This window comes from Caretta caretta, chromosome 3, assembly GCF_965140235.1.
Source record: "Caretta caretta isolate rCarCar2 chromosome 3, rCarCar1.hap1, whole genome shotgun sequence".
Classification (NCBI taxonomy): Eukaryota; Metazoa; Chordata; order Testudines; family Cheloniidae; genus Caretta; species Caretta caretta.
Window position 1 is genome coordinate 57,757,422 of NC_134208.1, and position 24,899 is coordinate 57,782,320.

Here is a 24,899-nt window from a genome sequence, read left to right on the forward strand (position 1 = left end):
AGAAGAGCTATTACTTTATGTAATGCCTTTAGATGCTGACAGTCAAACTCTGACCTCCTGTACATGAGTGGAAAGCTGAAATAACTCCAATGAAGTTAATGGCGTTATATCAGCTTTATACTGATATAGCTGTGGGCAGATTTGGCCTCATTAGTGTATTCTAATTTGTATAATAATCTTTTATATCATGCTTTTCATCCATAGCTCTCAGAGCACTTTACAAAATATGTTTTACGGATGGGGAAACTGAGGGGAAGTGACTTGCCCAAGCTCTCACTGAAAATCAGTGGCAGAGCTAGATACTGAACCCAGGTCTTCAGAGTCCTAGGCCAGTAGGTCACATTGCTTTTTGCTGACTGGGCATATTCTATTATTATTTGACTACTGTCTAGAAATGGTTGATGTAGAAAGGACATGTACAACCCTGGAGCCTTAAAATTCCACTTGTTCCTCTTCTAAAACAATAAGCGTTTTTTTGTTACAGGAACTCAGTGTTATTAAACAGAGTTCTCCCGGTACTGTTGGTGGAATGTAAGACTCTGGAACTGTACATACAAACATTTATGGAAATAATTTCTTCATCAGAAGCTTGTGTCTGTAGGAGAGAGAGCTTTCTCAAAGACTGGTCCAAGATTTGTGGCAGGAACTAAGAACCACCTTCACATTCTGTTCCAAGTGCAAGGTTCACTTCTTCTAACTTGCCTTCACCAGTACAAATACACAGCAGTATATACCTGTAATTTATTTAAAAACAAAAAAAAAAACTGCTCAATTTATCCTTGGGAAGGGGCAGAGAGAGAGAGAGAATGAAGCACAACTGACAGATGCTGATTGCACCACTCAGTGCCCTTCTGGAAGGGGCTCGATTACCTATGATGAAGGTGGTATACGAGCCTCAGTAGAATACAGCAGAGAAAGCACTCTCTACCAAACTTTACTGGTTCACCTTCTTGAACAATTGATGTTGGAACTACCACATGCAAATTTCTGCAATTTTTGTGCACATTTATTTTATGCTTTAACAGATTAAACCTAAGTATTTATGGGCTAACAGTAAAATAAGTTTTGAATCTGGCTGGCAGAGATCTGCCTGGTAGATATCAGAAGAGAAAGGAGTTTGGCTGGAAGGCTGGGGGAGAGGAGGCAGGGGTTAAAAGACATGAGGTTTAGAACTGTTTGGGAATTCTTTGATTAAAATTTTGTCAGAAAATGATGATTTGTCAAAACTTTTTGTGAGAAAGTACCAGTTTCTATGAGAGAGCCAGCCTAGGTTCATACAGATGACATGAACATGGGTCTCTCATATTCCTGACCACTAGGCTATTGGCTATTTTGCCCTGGATGTGTGTCTCTTTTGGCTTTTTCTGCAAAAATCTTTGATAAGTCTCAGTTTCGTTCTGATGTAGAATGTGAAAAATTTTGAAGTCACAAAAAGTTTTATGTGACTGGAAAACCATTTCCTGACCAGCTCTAATGGGTTAGATCAAGGGTTGTAGGTCTGACTGGAGTGCAGAGGTGTTCTGGTGGTTCATATGTGTGTGTTTAAATGGGCAGGTAGGTCTAAGAGGAGAAGGGTAGAGAGTTAGGTGGGGGCTGTGCACCTGACAGCTACATCTCCAGTTTATCCTTCTTCCAAGGCTTCAGGTTCCCCTCCAATTCCCTCTGAGTCAGTGAGCTCTGCTAATACCATTAAGGCCTATAGCTTCTCTGGAAAGCCTGTCCTATTAGTCCCTGGATTTACAATTCCTTCCTCTTGATTAAGGGATTCCACAACTTTCCTTCATGGGGCTGTCCCATTCAGACAGGTTTCCCCAGTCACCACTCTCTGTTCTGGTCTAGTGCCCATCCCTGGGAGTAGCCTCTCTCCTGACTTGATGCTCCCTTATAATTCTCCTCTCCAGGCTCTCTGCCCTCTCTCCTCCTGAGAGTCACCAGCTAGGTTTTATCATGTTAACATGGTACCTACCTTATTAACACACACCAAAATTAACACCCTTTGATGAATGGGGCAGTCATTACCTCTGAACTACTGTTTCATACTGTCTACATCCCTGCATTGACTATAGGCTCTTCACATCTTTAAAGTACAGTTTGCAACCATAAGGGCTAGAAACCCAGGGCATGTTTACACAGCGATTAAACACCCGGGCTGGCCCATGTCAGCTGACTAGGGCTGCAGGGCTGAGGTGGGTTGGTGCCTGGGTTCTGAAACCCGCAAAGGGTTAGGTTCCCAGAGGCAGAGCCTGAGCTTCAGCTCAAGCCCGAACATCTACACTGCAGTTTTACAGCCCTGCAGTCCAAGCCCCATGAGCCCAAGTCAGCTGACACAGGCCAGCTGCAGACGTTTAATTGCTGTGTAGACATATCCACAGTGTCTGATTTTATCTTTCTTCCTAAAGTGAATAGTAGGTGGGTATAAAATGGTTTGCTGATGTGTGGTGAAGAATTTCGATTTGGTAGCATTTTACACCCACTTTATATAGATTTAAATGATGACACAAAGCAATGGAAAATTAGACCCAAGTCCTCGGGTCTGATGAAAATGAACTCAGCACAGGACTCAAGGGAAGGAAGAGCAATAATATCGCTTTATGTCTATCAGATCTGTCACTGCTCTGGGGCTGGCAGCATACTGATTTAGCCTGTTATGTTAGTTAGGAATCAGCCTGAGCACAGCAGCTCACTCCTCCTCTAAATTGAGCTGCAAGAGGCCAGTCACAGAGTCACACCACTCAAATCCTTAGCTGCCCAGTTAGGCCAGCTTCATGGCCCATTTGCACCTCTGGAGCAGTGGAAAGGGGCTGTAGGAAAGGATGGGATCTGGCCCACAACCTCTATGTTTTAAAGGCTTTATCAATGAAGGCTTGAGTTCTGGAACACATATCTGCAAGACAAGTTGGATTCTTTGGGTTGTTCCACGGCTGTGGATTTGGAGAATACACAGAGCCCTGAGCATAGTTACAGCTGCATATTTTGAGATTTTATTATAGTGGAGCAGTTGGAAAACCATAGCTAAGGTTGTATTACCATATTTCAGTTCGATATAGCAACAGAATTAATATAGTACGTATAACTGTCACACAGTTTGTTAACGTACTATATACTTTGTAATACTACTTGTTGCCCCAGTAAAATGAAATAATTTTTGATTTAACTTGATTCCAGCAAATGAAGTTTCATAAAGCAGAAAACTGGCCCCAGTCCTGCAATCAGATCCATGTGAGTGGACTCTTGTGTTGGTTGCCCAGCTCCATTGAAGTCAGTCGGGCTTCATGCAGAGGAAAGGGTCTGCTTGGAGGATTAGGGCCTAGACAACTGTCTTCTTGAAGTGGATGGAAGAAGTGGCTCAAAAGAGTGTCAACATTATTTTTCAGTTATGTTGAGACTGACTTAAATAGATGTGCCTCTGTTTATTAGGATCAATCCTCCAAAACAAAATAGAAGGAAGAAAATCACAGTCCAGGGAATGGAGTCCCATAATTAATAACTCATGACCTCCCAGTGTAGATACTCCAAGTTTTCTAACAAAGTTTTAAAGACTTTTCTCCTGCATCCAAGTGATGCTAGACACTTGCACATCTGGTCTAGACAAAACTTGCATTGACTTCAGTGAGAAGTTTGCTTGACTGAGGCTTCCAGCATCTGTCTCTAAATTTGGGGTAGAAGTTAAATTTCCTTCTAACGTCATTTTAACTTCCTCCTGCCCATGGAATAGGAAGTAATAATTGAAATTAAAGTAGAATTTAAGAAAGCTTTTTCTCCCTGCTAATATTATCTTGTGGAAAAGTATAATCATAATGCAGAATTCATAGTTTTGTCAGTGAAAATGCTTATTTATGTTGTATATTGTGGTACATATATTGCTTAATATGGATATTTTCAAGTTGGAATTTCATGTTATTTAGTACAGGAATACTGTTCCTACCCATAATGGATCACTTTCAGCACTGCCTGTAAGAGTAAGTGTGAGGCATATCTTTATGTTTGTGAATGAATGCCCATACACATTCCACATGAGGGCAAGCATGGAGTCCTACTGCCCAAAAAGCATGTTTCCACTAAGCCCATAAAGTTTTCTACATGAATCTGTGGGGGAATCATTAACCCACCTCCGCTGAATCCTGTGTGTCACATTATTTTTGTGACATAGCAGTAAAGCACAGGACACTTGTGGTATGCTGTGAAAATGCAGTTTTTCCAATTAAATGCATATTAACTTTTTGAAAAAGAGTGTCCCTTATAGTCCTGGCTATTTGGCTCTAATAGCTCCATGTGCAGACATATATGTGCCTGTTGCCTTACACGGGTATATAGAAAAAATTGTCTATGCATTTCTAGAATGACCTACTGTAATGCTGCATCAGAACTCACTAAACAGAGAAGAAAGAACTGAAAATATTTTATTAATGATAGGTCAGAATAAAATGATCTATCTTACTTCATTTTCCTGATGCATCACATGGAGGTCCAGAAGCCACATTAGAGCACTGTAATCCTTCATCAGAGTGTGTGTTTGGTTGCCTAACATCTGTGGATTGTTAAGATAAGTTATTACACAGACCTGCTTTAGTTTAGATTGGTTTGGAACACATCCCAGAATATTCAATCAGGATATAATTCCCGCATGCTGCTAGACTGCTTGCTCCACACACTTCTCAAAAAATGGTTTTCAATAAACAGCTTTCTTATTGAAACTGTTATGTCATCTCATTTTTTTTTATTTCCTTCTTAAAGAAAAGCTTTTGTCATTTTTCCCTTTGGACTGAATATAGCTCAAGGCAAACATAGCATTTAATAGCTAAGTCCTGAAGAGAATCCTAAACAGAGATGTAGTGTAGCTTCTTTGTGAGTATATTGCAGATTTCCTACCTATATAATCTGTGGTGCTTGGTGTGTATGTTATGTCCAAGCTGTAGTGTTGAAAGATTGGTGCGGGGATATGTTATATTGTAACATGTATTGTAACTTCTCACTTTTGTATCCTGTATTTATCTCTGTCTGCTTCTGCTTTAACTACTCCCAATTGTTTAGGTTGAATAATTTTGTCCATAACAAATATTTGCAATAACAAAACAAAAGGAGACTGGGTAAGTTTGTTAGTAAATTCGCAGAAAAAAGTTTATTGCATATTTTTGATCTTATAGGTACACTTAGGTTGTATATATATGAAATTGTGAAAGATATTGTTGACAGAGTTACCAGCTTCACATTTTATAATGTTGATATATGTATGTTTGAGAATTTGATTACAATTTCCATCTTATTCTAGTTATCTACAAAATAATTTGTTTTGCATTTTGATTAAAAGAACTCATATCGTTAACAAAACAACATTAAGAACTTGAAAGAATTTTGCAAAAATATTGCATTTTATTTTGAAATTTGCCAGATTTTGTCTGAAGATAAAGTTAACATGTTAACTAATACTGGATTTAAAGAAACTCCAGTTCTTATCAGCTTTTGCACAACAGCTTTTTAAACCTTTCTGTGAGCTATTGATTTAATAGCTTTTGGCTAATGACCGTATACCAGAGAGCGAGAGAGCGAGACGTATATATATTTATTACCAGGTGGCTACTGCCTGGTCAGTTAGCAATCACATTCGAGTTTATATACACATTTTAAAATGTTTCTTCCCAGTTAATCTACCTACATTTTAAACTTATGTTGCATGACCACACGCGTATTCAGTTCCTTCAGTCTATTTCAAAATCAAAATATCCCAGGAGAAGAAAATAAGACAGTATAATATCAAGGGCAGGTTTTAAAAATGTCTAGCATTTGTTTTAAAGGAGAATCTGCCATTCCTATTATCTGTTGAAGATTGTTTCTGTTTTTTAACATAGTGTATGTTTGCACCACTGCTGGAGTAATTGTGACTTTTGATTAGATTCTTTTTTGAAGTAATTAAAAATATTTTAATATCTTCCTTGAAAGGGAAAAAAATAGCCTATTTCTGATGTTATATACAGGCACATTATAGGATAAAAGGAGAGTTTGATATTTTTTTTCCTGACAGTTTAGTCAACTGGTGTAGAACTTGCATGCTATTTGTAAGTTCTGATGTATTCTTTATGATCTAAAGTGATAACCCATTTTAGGATCCTTTTAACAAATCTGAATTATGCTTACTGTATAAAATGCCTGAAGATTCTTTTTCTTTGTGCTATATGAAATGCCTTTGTTGCTGGTATGCAAAGAACTTTTCCTCCGTTCTTGGTATTTTCACAGCCAAAACTCTCTTCCATTCTGCAGTTTTTCCTGAAAAATTATTATTGTTTCTTCAAATCCTTTTTATGTTAAATATTGTGTGGTGTACCTGTACTTTTACACACAGACAACATGAGAAAAATATTTTTCACTTTCTCTTCTGTCATTTCTTTCTTGTTTCACAACTTCATTTATGCTTCTATTCTAGTTGTTATTAAACTTGCATAACTTTTCTTTTTTGCTTCTATAATTGGTTTCCATAATTTCTTTTCCCCATTTTTCTTTCTATTTCTGATGAAACTGTCTATCTTCCCTATTCTTCCCTTTCCCACGTCAGTCTTCTTTCTTCAAAGGATCCTCTTCTTTTCCTAATTATTGTTTTGTTTTTTAAATTTGCATTCACTTTACTTTCCCCATTCAGTTCTCATTTTTCTTTTACCATCTTTTCTTAGAGTACCTGCTGGCCCTCATTCCCTATAAAACACTTATGCCTAGAGACTGGCCTTATTGTGTGTGCTGTGGTTTCCCAGTGCTGTTGGAAGAAAAAAATAACCCATATATCTACACAGTTTAATGGTGACCACCAGGGACTGGAAGCTTGGCCTTTTTTTAGATGTAACTGAGAGATCTAGCACATGGTAATTTCTCAATGATGCCGATGTTTGATCTTTTATCTTTATCCAATAAAGAAGATTTTCTGGTTTTTTAAAATACTGTACACAATTTTTCTTTTCATTATTGTATTTAGTTACATATCAGTATATTTCTTTAGGCCTGGAGTTTACAACATTGGTAAGTAGTTGTATTTGGTGTAGTTGAAAGTATTCACAGTACGTAATTAATTCACTTTGAAAAACTGCCTGAGATTTGATGATGTTATGTGGAAAGAAAATATTAAGGAGAAATATTGTAACAATACCTATTTCTTTAATACTTCATAGTAGTGATTGGAAGGGAGACGTTAACTGGCTTGAGTTTTACAATCCCGAGTTCAAGTTCATCTCAGGTCACATCACCAGTGAACATTAGTTTGATAATCCCATTGTAATGTTTGTCCGCACTAAAAAATTAACTAAACACCAACCACCTGCATAACCCCTCCACACCATTTTGCCAGACTTTACTCAAAAGAGGCCCAGCACTGAGATAACAGGTTAAGATTGAGATATAGTGACAGAATATTGTGGATGGACCTGCCTGCAGTATGCTTGGCCCTAGCTAGTAGAGTGATTCACACTTCTGTGAGCATACTGTGAGCACTGTCATGAGCACAAACTTCATCCAATTAAAAAATACTATGTTTGAACACTTATAAAACAAGGAAATATATTAGAGTTTAGAGGATACTTACACAGATCTTTTTATCTTCAACTAGGTTATGTGGGTATGTAATTTATGTCGAAAGCAACAAGAAATCCTAACAAAGTCTGGAGCATGGTTTTTTGGAAGTGGTCCACAGCCGCCAAGCAGTCAGGATGGAGCACTGAGTGATACAGCTACTGGTGGAAGTTCTGATGCACCTAGAGAAAAGAAAGCAAGGCTTCAGGAGCGTTCCAGATCTCAAACTCCCTTAAGTACAGCAGCTGCCTCGTCACAGGAAATGTCTTCTTCCAGTGTGCAGTCTGACAGGAGGAAAGGAGCAGAACTATTACAGCAAGCTATGGGCCTGGAACAAAAGCAAGCTTCATCAAGGTCTAGAAGTGAACCCCCGAGAGAGAGGTAATACTTCCTAGTTCATCTTTACAGATCCATAGCATTTGAACTGCTAGTTAAGCAATGTTACACAACAGTGTATTTATAGGAGATTACATCCAGTGGTGAGCTGGAGCTGGTTCGCGCTGGTTCGCGTGAACCGATTGTTAAATCTTGAAGCAGTTTTAGAACCGGTTGTTAACCCGCTTCCCTGCAGGGGGTGCTGAGGCTTTGATGGGCTTCGGCCGGGAAGTGATGTAATTCCTCCTCCGGCCGCCGGGGGCGCTGCGCTGCGGGAGCCATGTGGGGTGCCGCCTGGTCCTAGGCACGAGCCCTGGTGCTGCTGCTGCTCCCCCGACCCCTGGCCCTGGGGCTCCCGCTGCTGCCTGGTGGGTCCCCGGCTGCTCTGCTGGGCCTGGGCTGCGTCCTGCTGCTCTCCCCGTGAGTACCTGCCACCCTGCCTGCAGCCAGCCCCTGCTCGCAGCCAGCCCCTGCTGCACGCACCCCCTGCCCTGTCTCCAGCCAGCCCTGCACCCCCTGCCTGCAGCCAGCCCCTGCTGCACCCCCTGCCCTGTATCCAGCCAACCCCTGCCGCACACACCCCCTGCCCTGCCTGCAGCCAGCCCCTGTCTCCAGCCCCTGCCGCACCCCCTGCCCTGCCCACACCAGCCCCTGCTGCACCCCCTGTCCTGTCTGCAGCCAGCCCCTGTCTCCAGCCAACCCTGCACCCCCTGCCCGCAGCCAGCCTCTGCCGCACCCCCTGCCCTGCCCGCAGCCAGCCCATCTCCAGCCAGCCCTGCATTCCCCTGCCCTGCTTGAAGCCAGCCCCTACCTCCAGTCAGCCCCTGCCCTGTCTCCAGCCAGTTCCACACCCCCTTGCCTCCAGCCAACCCCGCACCCTCCTGTCTCCAGCCAGTTCCGCATTCCCTGCCCTGCCCGCAGCCAGCCCCGCACACTCCTGTCTCCAGCCAGCTCCACACCCCCTGCCCTGCCCGCAGCCAGCCCTGCACCCCCTGCCTCCAGCTAGCCTTGTCCCACGCCCCTTTATGCAGCTGGCCCCACATCCACTGGTGCCCTGCAGTTCCCAGGGCAGTAACCCTGCACACCTGCTTCAATGAGGGGGGCAGGGAGCAGCTGGGACCCACACATGTGCACACCCTAGGGTGACCAGACAGCAAGTGTGAAAAATCAGGACAGGGGGTGGGGGATAATAGGAGCCTATATAAGAAAAAGACCCCAAAATCGGGACTGTCCTTATAAAATCGGGACATCTGGTCACCCTAGCACACCCCCAGGGAGTGGCAGGGACCCACAAATGTGAAACAGAGCTCATTTCTAGTTCGGGCCCATCTTTTTAAAAAAGAACTTTAGGCAGGGTTAACATACATCTGTATTTTCCCGGACAGGTCAGGCTTTTTGGTTCTTAAATTGCCGTCCAGGAGGAATTTTTAAATTTTAAAAATTTCTCCCGGGAAAATATGGACATATGGTAACCCTGTTGGTACAAAAAATACATACTGGGGCACATCCCTTAAATCAGAACTTTTTATAGGGAACCAGTTGTTAAGATTTTGGCAGCTTATCACTGATTACATCTGTCCCTCATTTGCTTTACGCACTCAAGATCAATGGTCAGCTATGTTTACTGACCAGGAAAGTGCAATAGTTCACTAAGAAAAGTACTGTCTGGAATATGCAGTGAACTCCGTGTGAGTGAAGTTTAAAAAAATAGTAGGACAGTTGCACCTTTTACTTACTAGGAATAAATACCATGTTTGCAAAATCAGACTGATGATTACAAAGGTTCACTTTGTGCCCACAGAGGGTCCGAAAACCATTTGGTAATTAAAAGGACCCTTTCGAAGTTGTTATACCAAAAACTGACCTGACTCAGAACTGTTTTTTATAATTAGTAAATCAGTCAGTGGTGACGTATTTAAAAAGAAAAAGACTAGGGATTCTGTCTGATGTTCTCACACTTGCTATATCTTTTATAGTCTTATCCATCATCAGAAGTTACCTTGTAATAATTTAAATAACAAGACAATATTAAAAATAGGTTGCTTACACCTATAAGATAAACAAATGTACTTAGAAGTAATTACAGTTTATTTGCATGTGAGAATAAGGCCACCCATAAGCAACGTATAGTATTTAACTTAGTAAATTAATGGTGATGGTATTCTTTGGCTATATGTGTATTGTCATGAATCTGCTGAACAGAAACAGGTCAGCTGAGAGCAGTGTGATGAATCTGCTGCTGCTCTTTTGGAAGCTGACTGGAAGGTGATAGGGCAACCAGGGGGGAAGCCTTTGTTCCATGGCAGTGGGGCGCTGGTTGGAAACCTGCAAGGACTGCAGTGGAAGCAGCTTTCCCTGGTGGCTGCTCAGGGGAGGGTTGCTAAATTGCCAACGGTCCCGTATTACAAGAGCATCCCTTATTTAAATAGAAGATGGCCTGCCCCATACTAAATCAGTACAGGATGCCTTTTATCCCATATTTCAATAGCAGGGGGCCAGTACTCATGGATGCATCTTTCCACTCCCCTCCCGCCCCTGGCCCTTCGGTGTGATGCAGGGAAAGCAGACGGGGCCATGCTCTAGGCCAGGGTCGGGAGGGGAGTGGAAAGATGCAACTGTGAGTGCTGGCCCCCTGTTGCACAGGGCCCCTTATGGACTCCAACCCTTGATCGTGGTCCCATTTGCTTTCCCTGCACAGGCTCTGTCAGGGCAAGTGGATGGGGCTGCGTGTCCTGGCGCTGTGCTGAAGCACCACGGTCAGGAAGGGACTCCGTCTGGCAAGGTGGTCAGTACTCTTGGGATATAGCCTCCTTAGTTGCAAAGTCCCTTCCAACATCCCCAACAGGGCGCACAGCGCCGCAGCAGGCAAAAACCAGCAACTGTAGCCTCCAGAACCTGAACTGGAGTTGCAGTGGCTGCTGGCCCAACACTGAGGCCCTGCGTTCTCTGCAGCATCTAGAGCTGAAGAAAGAGGAACCCCAGGAAACATGAAGGTGGGAGAAAGGGACTTGCCTGCACAGCTTCCGTTCAAGACTGGGGATAACTAAGGTCTGTCCTGTATCTTTTAAATATGATTTTGGCAACCCTACCTCAGGGTGACCGAGATGGGGCTTCTGGAAGTTGCCTGCGTATAGCTAGGTCTACCTTGGTTTCAAAGTAAGAGCACTCATAAGCACTCACTGATAAGAACATGTGCATAGCCTAAACAAACAGACAACATCCTACCTTACCTTGTAACATCAATTTCTCTCCAACAATGAGCAACAATCTGCTTCATGGCACTGAAATCAACTTTCTCTCAGCTGAGAGGCATTAATACAGTCGCACAGTACTATATTTTCCCTTTCTATTTTGCTTGCTCCGGAGACATCTCTTTTTCTGGCTGGAAGTAAGGTTGTTACATTAATTACACAGTTACAATAGTCTCACGTTTGCTCGTTGATTATGTTTTTCCCTTTCAGTGTTTTCAATACCCTTCTAAAATGTCTTATTTCCCAGGAGCATTACACTGAAATGCTAGAATATACTGATGGTTGTTGGTCTTCTAGACTTTGTAGAAGTACTTATAGCAGTTTTCAAGAGACAGAACTTATAAAAGAATTCTTGCAGTTTGCTTATGTATCATACACATAGGGTGACCAGATGTCCTGCTTTTATAGGGACAGTCCCGATATTCGGGGCTTTTTCTTATAGTGGCACTTATTACCCCAGCTACCCGGTCCCGATTTTTCACACCTATCTGATCACCCTACACACACACACATGCAGTTGTGATCTCTATGTGAAAAACTGCAGATTCATGGGATAAATTGTATTGGTCATGAACCTTTGATTCTATCCCCTACACTTTTATCCTGTACCTTGTTTTCACTGGAGCTACTTTTGACATTCCAAAAGTGAGTAGCTTCAAACAGCTGCCAAACAAATAAACAAAATAAATTCTGCCAGAGTAAAGTTTGTTATTTTCCTCTCCCTCGGAACATCTGGATGACTGGACTGGTGATACTGGGTAAGCATGGCTTTGTAAGTTGAGGATATAAAGAATAATACCAATACAGTTTTGAAAAACTAAAATTTCTGAAATAATTTTGTGGTGAAATATGGTATGTACAGAATGCAAGGTAACACCAACAAGTCACTGGGACCAGATGCCATTCACCCAAGAGTTCTGGAAGAACTCAAATGTGAAATTGCGGAACTATCAACTAAGTGTTTTTAACCTGTCCTTTAAATTAGCCTCTGTACCCAATGACTGGAAGATAGCTAATGTAACGCCAATATTTAAAAAGGGCTCTAGAGGTGATCCCGGCAATTAAAGACCGGTAAGTCTAACATCAGTACCGGGCAAATTAGTTGAAACAATAGTAAAAAATAAAAGTGTCAGACACATAGAAGAACATAAATTGCTGGTCAAAATTAAACATGGTTTCTGTAAAGGAAAATCATGTCTTACTAATCTATTAGAGTTCTTTAAAGGGGTCAACAAACATGTGGACAAGGGGGATCCAGTGGACATAGTGTACTTAGATTTCCAGAAAGAAAAGGAGCACTTGTGGCACCTTAGAGACTAACCAATTTATTTGAGCATAAGCTTTCATGAGCTACAGCTCACTTCATCGGATGCTTATGCTCAAATAGATTGGTTAGTCTCTAAGGTGCCACAAGTACTCCTTTTCTTTTTGCGAATACAGACTAACACGGCTGCTACTCTGAATCCTTAGATTTCCAGAAAGCCTTTGACAAGGTCCCTCACCAAAGTCTCTTACATAAATTAAGCTGTCATGGGATAAGAGGGAAGATCCTTTCATGGATTGAGAACTGGTTAAAAGACAGGGAACAAAGGATAGGAATAAATGGTAAATTTTCAGAATGGAGAGGGGTAACTAGTGGTGTTCCCCAAGGGTCAGTCCTAGGGCCAATCTTATTCAACTTATTCATAAATGATCTGGAGAAAAGGGTAAACAGTGAGGTGGCAAAGTTTGCAGACGATACTAAACTGCTCAAGATCGTTAAGACCAAAGCAGACTGTGAAGAATTTCAAAAAGATCTCACAAAACTAAAAAGAAAAGGAGTACTTGTGGCACCTTAGAGACTAACCAATTTATTTGAGCATAAGCTTTCGTGAGCTACAGCTCACTTCATCGGATGCATCATGAAAGCTTATGCTCAAATAAATTGGTTAGTCTCTAAGGTGCCACAAGTACTCCTTTTCTTTTTGCGAATACAGACTAACACGGCTGTTACTCTGAAACCTGTCACAAAACTAAGTGACTGGACAACAGAATGGCAAACGAAATTTAATGTGGATAAATGAAAGTTATGAACATTGGAAAAAAATAACCCCAACTGTACATACAATATGATGGGGGCTAATTTAGCTATAACTAATCAGGAAAGAGATCTTGGAGTCATTGTGGATAGTTCTCTGAAGACGTCCACGCAGTTTGCAGCAGCAGTCAAAAAAGCAAACAGGATGTTAGGAATCATTTAAAAAGGGATAGAGAATAAGACGGAGAATATCTTATTGCCCTTATATAAATCTATGGTACGCCCACGTCTTGGATACTGCTTACAGATGTGGTCTCCTCATCTCAAAAAAGATATACTGGCGTTAGAAAAGGTTCAGAGAAGGGCAACTAAAATGATTAGGGGTTGGAACGGGTCTCATATGAGGAGAGATTAAAGAGGCTAGGACTTTTCAGCTTGGAAAAGAGGAGCCTAAGGGGGGGAATATGATAGAGATATATAAAATCATGAGTGGTGTGGAGAAAGTGAATAAGGAAAAGTTATTTACTTGTTCCCGTAATATAAGAACTAGGGGCCACCAAATCAAATTAATGGGCAGCAGGTTTAAAACAAATAAAAGGAAGTTCTTCACACAGCGCACAGTCAACCTGTGGAACTCCTTGCCTGAGGAGGTTGTAAAGGCTAGGACTACAACAGGGTTTAAAAGAGAACTAGATAATTTCATGGATAGGTTAAGTCCAGGAAGGGTAAGGAATGGTGTCCCTAGCCTCTGTTTGTCAGAGGGTGGAGATGGATGGCAGGAGGGAGATCAGTTGATCATTACCTGTTGGGTTTACTCCCTCTGGGGCACCTGGCATTGACCACTGTCGGTAGACAGGATACTGGGCTGGATGGACCTTTGGTCTGACCCAGTATGGCCATTCTTATGTTCTTATGGCATATTGTGGGAGAAATGTTTTATTGGCACACAATTGGAATGTCTGACATGATCAACTCATAGTTTCACAGGAAGTAAATAATGACTGTCCCAAATGTATGTTGCCAAAATCTGTATGTAAAACCACAACATCATATCTTATGAATAGCAGAGAGCCTATGGATGGAGATAAACACGGACTTTGGAATGTTTGACCAAATGGCTACAGCTAGTGAACAGTGGGAGTTATTTTGTCTGAGATTTAAAAGTAACCTGATGACATTTATGAGTTGAGCCCCACTGAATTGTGCCACTGCTTATCAAAAGCACTGACATTAAATGATAGAAAACCCTTTTACAAGGATGGGTTGCCATAGTCCATATGCAGATTAGGGGTTTGTGGGGCCCTGGGCCAGAATAAGTGGGGCCCCTCCCCCTCCTTCCACCTACAGTCCCCGTGCCCCCCGCCCGCCTGGCACTCCTGCCGGGGAGCGGGATTGGGGCGCAGGGGCTTGCATCATTCCCCGGCAGGAGCGCTGGGCAGAGCGGGGCAAGCCTCCGTGCCCCGACCCCGTGCCTCAGCAAGAGTGCTGGGTGGGCAGACCGTATCAGGATGCAGGGGCCCCCAGTTGGCCAGGGCTCCTGGGCATGGGCCTTCTTGGCTCAGTGGCTAATCCGCCACTGAATAGGTCAGTGTGCAGTGTCAGTTCTGCCTGGCTACAGCTCCTTCTCTAGATGTAGGTATTATTATATCATCCCTCTATGCATTATGCTATACAAATATATGTATTAAAAACTATTCTTGTTAAAATAGCTATTTGTTGCTACTTGGCAGCTCTGATTTTATCTATCATCTTTGAAATGCTAGGCTCGATCTAGCATACTCTCCAAATATATTGAATTTGATGTTCTCAGTGAAGGTCCCAGAGCAGTAGCCCGCTAAAGACATGGCTACTTTTAATGCTTCATACTAAAGTTTTGAGCGCTTTGAACTGAAATGGCTGGTTTCACCAAAGACACGGAAAATCTGAGAATCCAAAGCATAGCTAATATAATTGTAACAGCAGGTACCTCTGACTATTTCCTGTTCAATAGTATGTCACACCTCTTAGCACCAGAACCACAATCCTCTTGAGCCCTTTTTGTGACTTTTTTACATCTAAGTTATTGGACTGCGCATGTTTGCTGCTCTTCTCCGAGGGCGGATGTATGTGTGTCGTTTGGGATAGATCGTCAATACCTGTTCATTTAATATCAACAATTACCTTTGAATTATAGTTATGGTTAGACAATGTACTTTACACTAAATGAAATGCTCAGATAAAAAAATCTTATTCCAGTGTGGATAAAGCTATGGGGAGTTGCACTATAATAGAGTAGTAGGAAATCATGTGTTACAAAGTTTAAAGGTTTCTTGTGGGGTGTCTCAGGCATAACAAAGAACAAGATATTAATGAAACCCTTGTTTACTGTTACAGCATTAACAGTTAATTCCTACAGTTTTATTCCTACTGTAACACGGACCATTTAAAATCTTTTAAACTCTTTATTAAAGATACAAAAAAAGGAAGGATTTGAGCATTTTAAATCTAAAATATTCAGTAAAGCTTTCATTTTAACAATATGTTTTATATCCTTTCCCTTTAACTGCAGAAAGATTTTATTAGGAAAACCCCTTGTTTGACAGTTTTTGAGTTGTTATTAGAGGTAGTAAAAACTGTCCTTTTTGGGAAACAGAAAAAGGATTAGTTGAGATAGTCTGGAGCTCTTGTTGAAGTGCTGTTCTATTTCATTTAAGACAAAAAAAAAACACACACACAAAAGTGGAAAGAAAAAGAATAGCAGAGAAATGTTAGCTTTTGTGTTTGGTGTTGACTCTCACTTGCAATCTCATTGCTGGAGAAACACGGATCTAGCACATGGACTTACCAGGCACTCTGAGACCTGGCAAACTTGTACCAGTATCGGGTTGTTCAATGCATTGCTTTTAACTATCACTCATATCACAGGCTCTCAGCAGTATTATGAAAGATGGAGTTGTCTTGGCCAGTTAAGTCTGACTCTTATTAGAGAAAAGGAAACAGGAGAGAATTAAGAAAGGGAAGAAATAGGGTGGGGAAAGAAAATGACACATGAGGAAGGGGATGAATGGCATAAACCCAGGTCTCACATCCCAGGTGTCATTCAGGATTAGCTAAAAGTGTTGGAGATGGTGATGTCATCTGAGTCCCCTTCTCTGGCTCAGTCTTTTCAGGATATCTCTCAGGATCAAAACAACAAAAGTCAAAGGGTGTCAAGGTGGGTCCCAGGTGAGGGTGGCAGCCATGCTAGTAAACTTGCTCCTTCCAGTCCCTGTACCACCCTGCCCCCATTCAGTGACCCTCAGATAAACAATGTCCAAGAAGGGGTTGAAGCCTCAGCCTATAAACATTAACTGATCAAAACACATTTTGGTGATTTCAACTATAAACTCCCCCCCCCCCCCCCCCCGAATCTTTTAGCTCATTGTCATATTAAACCCTTGACTTTACCAGGAGCCTTGAAAACCCCTCTTCACAGTTTTTAACCTAAACAATTCAGTTTTCAGCAGTTTATTATCTTCAACTTTTGCTGACTTTCATAAGCAAAATTTGTGTAATTGGCTGAGTTGGACTTCTGTTCTCTTGGACAACTTAGAGTTTAGGCCTCTGCACAACATCCCCTCTCCTAAGGGCCAAATGCACTTAATATTGGGTTGGTTCATAAATGAGGGGAGGGATAGGATACAGAAGGACCTAGACAAATTGGAGGATTGGGCCAAAAGAAATCTGATGAGGTTCAATAAGGATAAGTGCAGGGTCCTGCACTTAGGACGGAAGAACCCAATGCACAGCTACAGACTAGGGACCGAATGGCTAGGCAGCAGTTCTGCGGAAAAGGACCTAGGAGTGACAGTGGACGAGAAGCTGGATATGAGTCAGCAGTGTGCCCTTGTTGCCAAGAAGGCCAATGGCATTTTGGGATGTATAAGTAGGGGCATAGCGAGCAGATCGAGGGACGTGATCGTTCCCCTCTATTCGACATTGGTGAGGCCTCATCTGGAGTACTGTGTCCAGTTTTGGGCCCCACACTTCAAGAAGGATGTGGATAAATTGGAGAGCGTCCAGCGAAGGGCAACAAAAATGATTAGGGGTCTGGAACACATGAGTTATGAGGAGAGGCTGAGGGAGCTGGGATTGTTTAGCCTGCAGAAGAGAAGAATGAGGGGGGATTTGATAGCTGCTTTCAACTACCTGAAAGGGGGTTCCAAAGAGGATGGCTCTAGACTGTTCTCAATGGTAGCAGATGACAGAACGAGGAGTAATGGTCTCAAGCTGCAGTGGGGGAGGTTTAGATTGGATATTAGGAAAAACTTTTTCACTAAGAGGGTGGTGAAACACTGGAATGCGTTACCTAGGGAGGTGGTAGAATCTCCTTCCTTAGAGGTTTTTAAGGTCAGGCTTGACAAAGCCCTGGCTGGGATGATTTAACTGGGAATTGGTCCTGCTTCGAGCAGGGGGTTGGACTAGATGACCTTCTGGGGTCCCTTCCAACCCTTATATTCTATGATTCTATGACATTTAGAAGACAAAACCCTTATTTAATTTTAAGCATATAGAACAAAAAAAAAAAAGATGTACTGAGCTATTATTTTAAGGTTTGCAAATTCTGTGTCCCAGATTAAGATTCACAAATCTTATTTAGTTAGGTGTTGCAAAAATTACAGTTAGTCCTTCCAGATGTTAAAGCTAAGACCTTACAAATCACTTCATTTATAGATAAACCAAATGCCAAACTGTGGTTATTTGTATGTTCCTAAGATGCTTAGAGACCAGCTCTTATCACTTCTTTGTCTGTAAGCCCAGAATGAGTAAAGATGAGGGGGGAAAACTCCTTACTTTTTTTTCCTGCTTACACATTTTAAGTTACATATTTATACCAACTATGGCAATTCTATGCACAAGTATTTATCCTTGCTTACTTAGAGAATTTTTTAGAATTTATAGCATTTTTAGCCAGCTTTATTACTTTTTGATAAAAAGAAGCAGGAAGCTAGTGTTCCTTGGATCCACTTTTTCTTTTATGAGCCATTTGTAACATAAAAAGGTGGTAAAATTTCACAGGCATTTTTAGTCCATTGCAAATTTTGTCTACCTGTTTCACCACCGTTTGTGAAAACAATGTGGTAATTTACCTCATCACGGAAATCTAACCTGCAACACTAGTACTGTGTTTTCTCCCAAAACAAAAACCCCCAAAATCAACACAAAAATGCAAATAACACATTGCCAAAAATAAACAAAATAAAAAAAATTAGTGCTGCAACAGCCCTTAGTTCAGGTGGTTTGACACACAATTCACTGTTCAGGCAAAAGCAACCTTTAAATTGGCATTTTGTTAACAAGGGAGTAAACCATAATGTTTTAGTTTGTTTTAGAAACTTAACCTTGAACGGTTCAAAACACTTCATTTTTACTTTTGCTTTTTTTAAAAGCCTTTACATTAAACAATCAGTTATTACTAATCACAGAAATGACAAACCACAAGGTAAAGAAACAAAATTAGAACAATGTATTTGTTGAAAGGTTAAACAAACTAATAAGTTTAAAATAGAGTTATTAAAGCTTCCCTTTTTTAAAACAAGAAAGTTAATTTTGTTTTGCAAGCTTAACATATTCAAGGATTTTAAAATAAATGTTGTATTAAGTAGAAAATAGCAGCAGCATACAATAGAAGTATCCAGATTTTGATATTATTAATCCTTTTGATGCCAATTACACAGTGTAGACCAGGAAAAATGTAAAACTTAAACTTTTTGGTTTGGAGGGGCAGATGACAAGTCCACTATTTGTGATGGGGTGGGGGAGGGAGAAGCGGATATGTGAAGCTCACCCAGGGACACCATATATGTGTTAATTTTGATGGAATAAAAGGGCCCAGAAAGTAAAAGTTGTTAATATGATATTGTTACTCACTGTATAACATTAAACAGTTAAGCCTGGTTTGGGATTTTGAATACAGAGATGTTGGCCTCCTTAGTCCCATGGCAAACACACTAGAAAATTTATGCCAGTGTTTGGAAATGTATTGATGAGGATACTCAAATGAAAAAGGAGTGAAAAAGAATTGAAAACAAAGCATAAAGCATTTTGAAACTGAAATTCAGTGGTTAGGTAAAACAAACTTAATCAAAACTTAGCAGCATCCCTTTTTCAAAGAGGATATTGGTTAGAGTCTCTTATTTCATCAAGTAATTCTTCTTAGTAGGGAAAAAAGGTTAATTCTGTTGTTTAAGTATGAGTTGACCTCTATGGATGGTGATTACGTTTCCTGCTTTTGACAAAATGGACAGATACAAAAGAGAAGTGAGAGGAGAGTAAAGGTGGGGGTATATAGGCTTTTTGTTTAAGTTCTTAGGATACAAGGCGGTCAGTCACAGATGGATGCTCTAGGCTGTCAGTTCACCAGCCATAACAGCTGTTGCTCTGGATACTGGCTTGCTTTCCTAGACCAGGACATTGTCTCACTCATCTGGTCAGGTCCCTCTTCTTCGCTGATTTTTGTCAGATTGGGCAGATCTGGATGGGTAGTCTCATATCATTTTGCTGCTGCCATGTTGGTCTCAGGATTGAGAGAGAAAGTGATAAGACAGGAGGAATATAGTAGGAACAACAGAGTGGGATTTTGTGTATATCCAATTTGCTGTTGGTCCAGTGCTGATGGTCAGGTATCCTCATCAGTGCACTGGTCTAAATGTCCTGATGAACAAGGCTCACCAAAGAATTACAGTTTTTGGAGTAAGGCAGAAGCTGTCAACCTTTCTCTCGGGCAGGGGTTCCCAAACTTGGTTCATGGCTTGTTCAGGGTAAGCCCGTGGCAGGCCTCGAGACGCTTTGTTTACCTGAGAGCTGTGGGAAGTGGTGCGGGCTGGGCCACTGCTTCCTGCAGCTCCCATTGGCCGGGAACGGCGAACCGCGGTCACTGGGAGCTGCATGTGGATGCTCCGGTAAACAAAGCGTCTCGCGGCCTGCCAGGGGCTTACCCTGAACAAGCCGTGAACCAAGTTTGGTAACCCCTGCTCTAGGGAATGCCCCAGGAGTCTGTTCTGCCCTTTTGGTCCCCAGTGTCTCTTTTTAGGGGCCCCAAAAAAGGGATGTTAGATGGAGTAGACCATCCCTTCGTTATTGTGTCCACTAGTTTAGGTCTAACTTCTGACATACCACTTTTGGTCCATTAATTTCCAGTTTCATTCTTCGCGTCTCTGTTCGTCACAACCTTATCACAGTCCTTATTACATTTATTGCCCTTTTTCTTTGAACTAATCCAGACTTTCAGTCTCTCTTTTGTACCTGTTTCTATCAGCATTAATCGTTACAGGTCATTGTAACGTTTTATGAACTTCACCCACTTTCTACCAGCTGAGCTCACAATTGGAGTAGGCCATCCAGATCCAAATTATCACAGCAGATCTATTCTTAAATGCTTTTAAACATTGATCAAATCAATAAATGTTCCTTGGAGCTGACAGTAATTCTGTGGTTTACATCAAATATCTCTGCTTTCAAGAAGGCTTGTGCTATCTAATCATACTTTTTATGTTTTTTGGAAGACCCAACAGCTGGAGATGTTATCTTAGTACACATGCATAGAGAGACAGTAGCAACAATGGGGTGGAGCTAGGGTGTGAAAGTGAGCCTTGAGGTCTCTGAAGAGGACCATAGAGTCATAGCAGGTTAGGCCGCAAGTCCTTGCAAGGGTATCCCCTCAGTCATTTAGGGGAGAAGCCCCAGTATCACCTCCTAGGTGTGCCTGTCCTCTGCTCCGACCCCTCCCCATCAAGATTTGAGATGGGGGGCAGTGGGAAGAGTACTTTGTCTTTTCTGATGTCTGCTGAACCAACATTCTAAGCCCTGTTTATCTGCTAAGGGGAGAGATAATTGTCATATGGTAAGCAGTGAGGGAAGATGAGAGAATTATGTTGGAGTTAGTGTCAGGAAAAGGAGTGAAGTAGGGTGTTAAAGATAATATATAATTGGACTGTAAAGCAGTTGGTGAACACTGTCGATTTAGAGGAAGGAAAAAGGGGAGAAGTTAGTAAAGATAGGAATCATATGGTTATATATAATTTACACTTTCTAATAAGAGAAAAATACATAGAAAGCAAGGGGGCAGATGGGAATATAATAGGACTAAATTGTTAAAGGTTATGACATTTTAAAATGTTGCCTTTCTTTTAGTATTTGTGTCTGTGTTATCCTGTTAAAGCTTGGAAGAAGTCAGTGGGACTATTTGTCAGTAAGTAGATGGAAGTAAGGATTGTGGAATGAAACACGTGGGTACCCGTCTTGAAGAGTTTATAGTCTCTTTTATTATATGCCTATAAAGCATCATGAATATTTTGAGTGCCATACGTATAATATATCATAAATCATTCTGATCATCGTTCCCTTCAAGCATGCCATGTCTTGTGATATAGCAGGGACAGAGGGCAGCAGGAGAGTGATAGATGGGAGGTATATAAGCCCCAGGATGATCAGAGCCTTATTCCCTGTGGATTGAGGAGTGATTACTACAGATTAATTAGAGCACTTGGAGCCAATTAAGGCTAGAGACCTAATCAAAACCCCAGCAGGAGAGCTGACTGTAGTTTGGAGGAGTACTGTTGTTGTCCAGAGGATCAGAGTACCAGGGGAAGGGAAACCCTGCTCAAACAAAGCAGAGGGACTCCCCAGGCGCAGAGGACCGCGAAAAACCCTGTCCAAGGGGAGAGAGTGCAGGAAGCCCAAGAATAGGGGAAAGAGGTGGCGTCCTGACCCATCGCATGAAGGGAAAGCATGGGACCCCCATAATAGCGTCAGCCATTTGCCACAGTCTTGTACTAGTTCTTTCCTCTTCTTGAGGTGGTGGTCTGTAGCGGGGTGATGACTCACTGGCATGGCGCCTCCTGCTGGTTGTCCCAGAAATTAGCTTTTTCCATCCTGGAGCACCCTCTGCAGGCCAGTGTCTTGCCTGTCATTGGTCCTGTGTCCCTCCTGGACCCCGCAGCCCTTTACCCGGGGTTTCTGCCTCAGCAGTACCACCACACTCTGGGTTTTCCCTCCTAGGGGAACCCCCAACCCTCTAACCCCATTTTGCCTCAGTGGCTACTGCCAGTCATCATCTAGCCCCCACTCACTGGGGCAGACTGCAGTCTGTAATGGCCACTCATCATTGGCAAGGGGGTTACGACCTGCTGCCTATGCCTATCCTCGGGCTGCCCCTCTGCAGCCCCAGTATCTCTGTAGGTCTTCACCAAGGCCTGCAGCCTGGGGTTTTACCAGGCTGGAGCTCCCAGGCTCCCTCGCCCTATTCCCCAGCACTGCTCCATCTCAGGTTCCTTGCTTCCAGGCAGCTAGCCCTTCCCACTCCAGGGCTAGAGTGAGACTCCTCCAGCTTCTGGCCTCCTCTTTTAAGGGCCAGCTGGGCCCTGATTGGAGCGTGGCCCCAGCTGTGGCTGCTTCTCCAATCAGCCTAGCTGTTCCCCAGCCGCAGTCCTCTCCAGGGCTACTTTAACCCCTTCAGGGCTGGAGCGGGGTGACCACTGTGCTACATGGTCCCAGGACAGTTTTATTGGGTATTCACATAAACTTTTCAGACACAGACTCTCCGATATGTTTTCCAAAGTATGCATCCTGGATTTATATAGGATACAGTAAAAAAATGGTAAATCTATTATGATTGGGAGATCCGAGAAGAAATACATTTGAATCAGAAACCCAACTCCAGTTTGCCAAGTGAAGAAGGACTAGGATTGAAAAATCCTCGAAATAAAAAAACATAATTTTCAGGCAGTTTCATTTTGTTGTACATTCGGGCTGTATATAAAGTAATGCATTAAAATGTGTTGTACTTTCCCATTACCAAAAATGGAAATTCCACTAATCCAAAAGGCCTATTTTGATGTTTTTAATCTGTAGATTTATGTGAAATGGTTACTTATTTTCTTTAGGGTTAAGTAAAATAAAGCAAGATAGATCAAATATTGTCTTTGGATAGACTCCTTCTGTTGAACTTCTTCACATATGCATATTGATTCTCTTTATGTCACTGCATATATGAAAGATCTCCTATTTCATCGTGTTTACATATATAATACTGATGTGATTGAAATGGGATGTGGATAGGTGGTCATGCCAGACCATCCCGCATAGCTGCTGACTTAAAAAAATGGTAAGAAAAATATGCCATCACACTATTATCCTGCTGCAATTCCAGCAATGATGCATTTGGTTTTTAATTTTTTTGTAAATGGTTGCTTTGTTTGTTCAGCCATGTTATATTAACATTCTTTATGAGTTTATGCATCAGTTAGAGGTTATAGAATGTATAACTTTATAGTTTTCACTCTGGGAATAATTTCCTCTTGGAAAGGGAAGGAAACAATGTTGAAAAGACAAGTTGTTAGTAGGTGAAATATCTTTCTATGTTCTTTTCCACAGCTTACTTAGCTTTTTCTAACCTACAGTTTAGACAGATCCAGTACCCTTTGGCTCCACTGTTTGCTTTTTTTATGATTAGAGTTGTCACACTGTTTTACTTCTTTCCATGGTAGGAAGAAGACAGCATTGATTTCAGAACAAAATGGAAAACTAGGTCTAAAAAGTGAGCGTAAACGTGTGCCAAAGTCTTCACTTCAACAAGGACAAGCAGACGACAGGGAACGTAAAGAAAGGCATGAAAGCAGAAGGCTGGAGAAAGGAAGGTCACAGGACTACCCAGACTTGCCAGAAAAACCCGAGGAAGGCAAGGTAGCTGATGAGGAAAAACAAAGGAAAGAAGATGAGTATCACACTCGGTATAGGAGTGACCCAAATCTGGCAAGGTATCCTGTGAAGCCACATCCTGAGGAACAACAGATGCGTATGCATGCAAAAGTTTCTAAAGCACGGCATGAAAGAAGACACAGTGATGTGGCTTTGGCACATACAGAAGTGGAGGAAGCAGAGGTACCTGAGAATAAATTAGGAAAACGCTCACAGTTACAGGGAGCTCAGGACAGAAAATCTCTTATGGAAACTCAGAGATCATACTCTATTGAAAGACCAGGTGATGTAAGAATTTCTGTTTCTAAACAATTAGCTAATCATAGTCCACCAACTCCCAGACATAGTCCAGTTCCTACAGAACACCTAGAATCCAAGAACCATGATTCCTTTAAAAAACAAAGTCGCCTTGATCCTAGTTCTGCTATTCTCATGCGAAAAGCAAAGCGGGAGAAAATGGAGACCATGCTAAGGAATGATTCCCTTAGTTCTGACCAGTCAGAATCAGTGCGGCCTTCCCCTCCAAAGCCTCATAGATCAAAAAGAGGTGGAAAGAAAAGGCAGATGTCGGTCAGTAGCTCAGAAGAAGAAGGGGCATCAACACCAGAATATACTAGCTGTGAAGACGTGGAAATAGAAAGTGAAAGTGTCAGTGAAAAAGGTAAGAGCTTTACATATATTATATACATGTTCTGTGTGAAAAACATTTTGTACATATTCTGCTGTCACCTTCATCTTTCTCTTGTTTCCCCCTTACTTTTTTCTCTCATAGCATTTTCACCTGGGAGAGGTTGAATATACCCATTGAATTGGGTGTATAACTTTTTTCTTTTGCATTCTGAGTTGAGATAGTCCAAAGTTAACATCAGCTAGTGATTTTTCTCCTTCCTTCCCTCTCCTCTTTCATGTAACAATTACAAGTTGAGGGCTTTTGGTTTATACTCTTCTCTACGGTTTCTGTTCCCCTTTACTTACCACTTCATCTTATTTCT

The 24,899-nt window shown here is 41.8% G+C and overlaps 1 protein-coding gene across 49 annotated transcripts in view; it reads left to right on the forward strand.

Moving 5' to 3' along the window:
• Positions 1-24,899, forward strand: part of RIMS1 (regulating synaptic membrane exocytosis 1) — a 504,482-nt gene that overhangs the window by 199,169 nt on the left and 280,414 nt on the right. For 48 of the 49 annotated variants that reach the window (XM_075126529.1, XM_075126526.1, XM_075126527.1 and 45 more), the window contains 2 exons: positions 7,586-7,929; positions 23,697-24,568. In XM_075126529.1, coding sequence (XP_074982630.1) covers positions 7,586-7,929; positions 23,697-24,568 — 1,216 coding nt within the window. Of the gene's footprint in view, positions 1-3,888; positions 3,960-7,585; positions 7,930-23,696; positions 24,569-24,899 lie in introns of those variants that run through there. The other variant, XM_075126525.1, reaches the window with a different exon arrangement.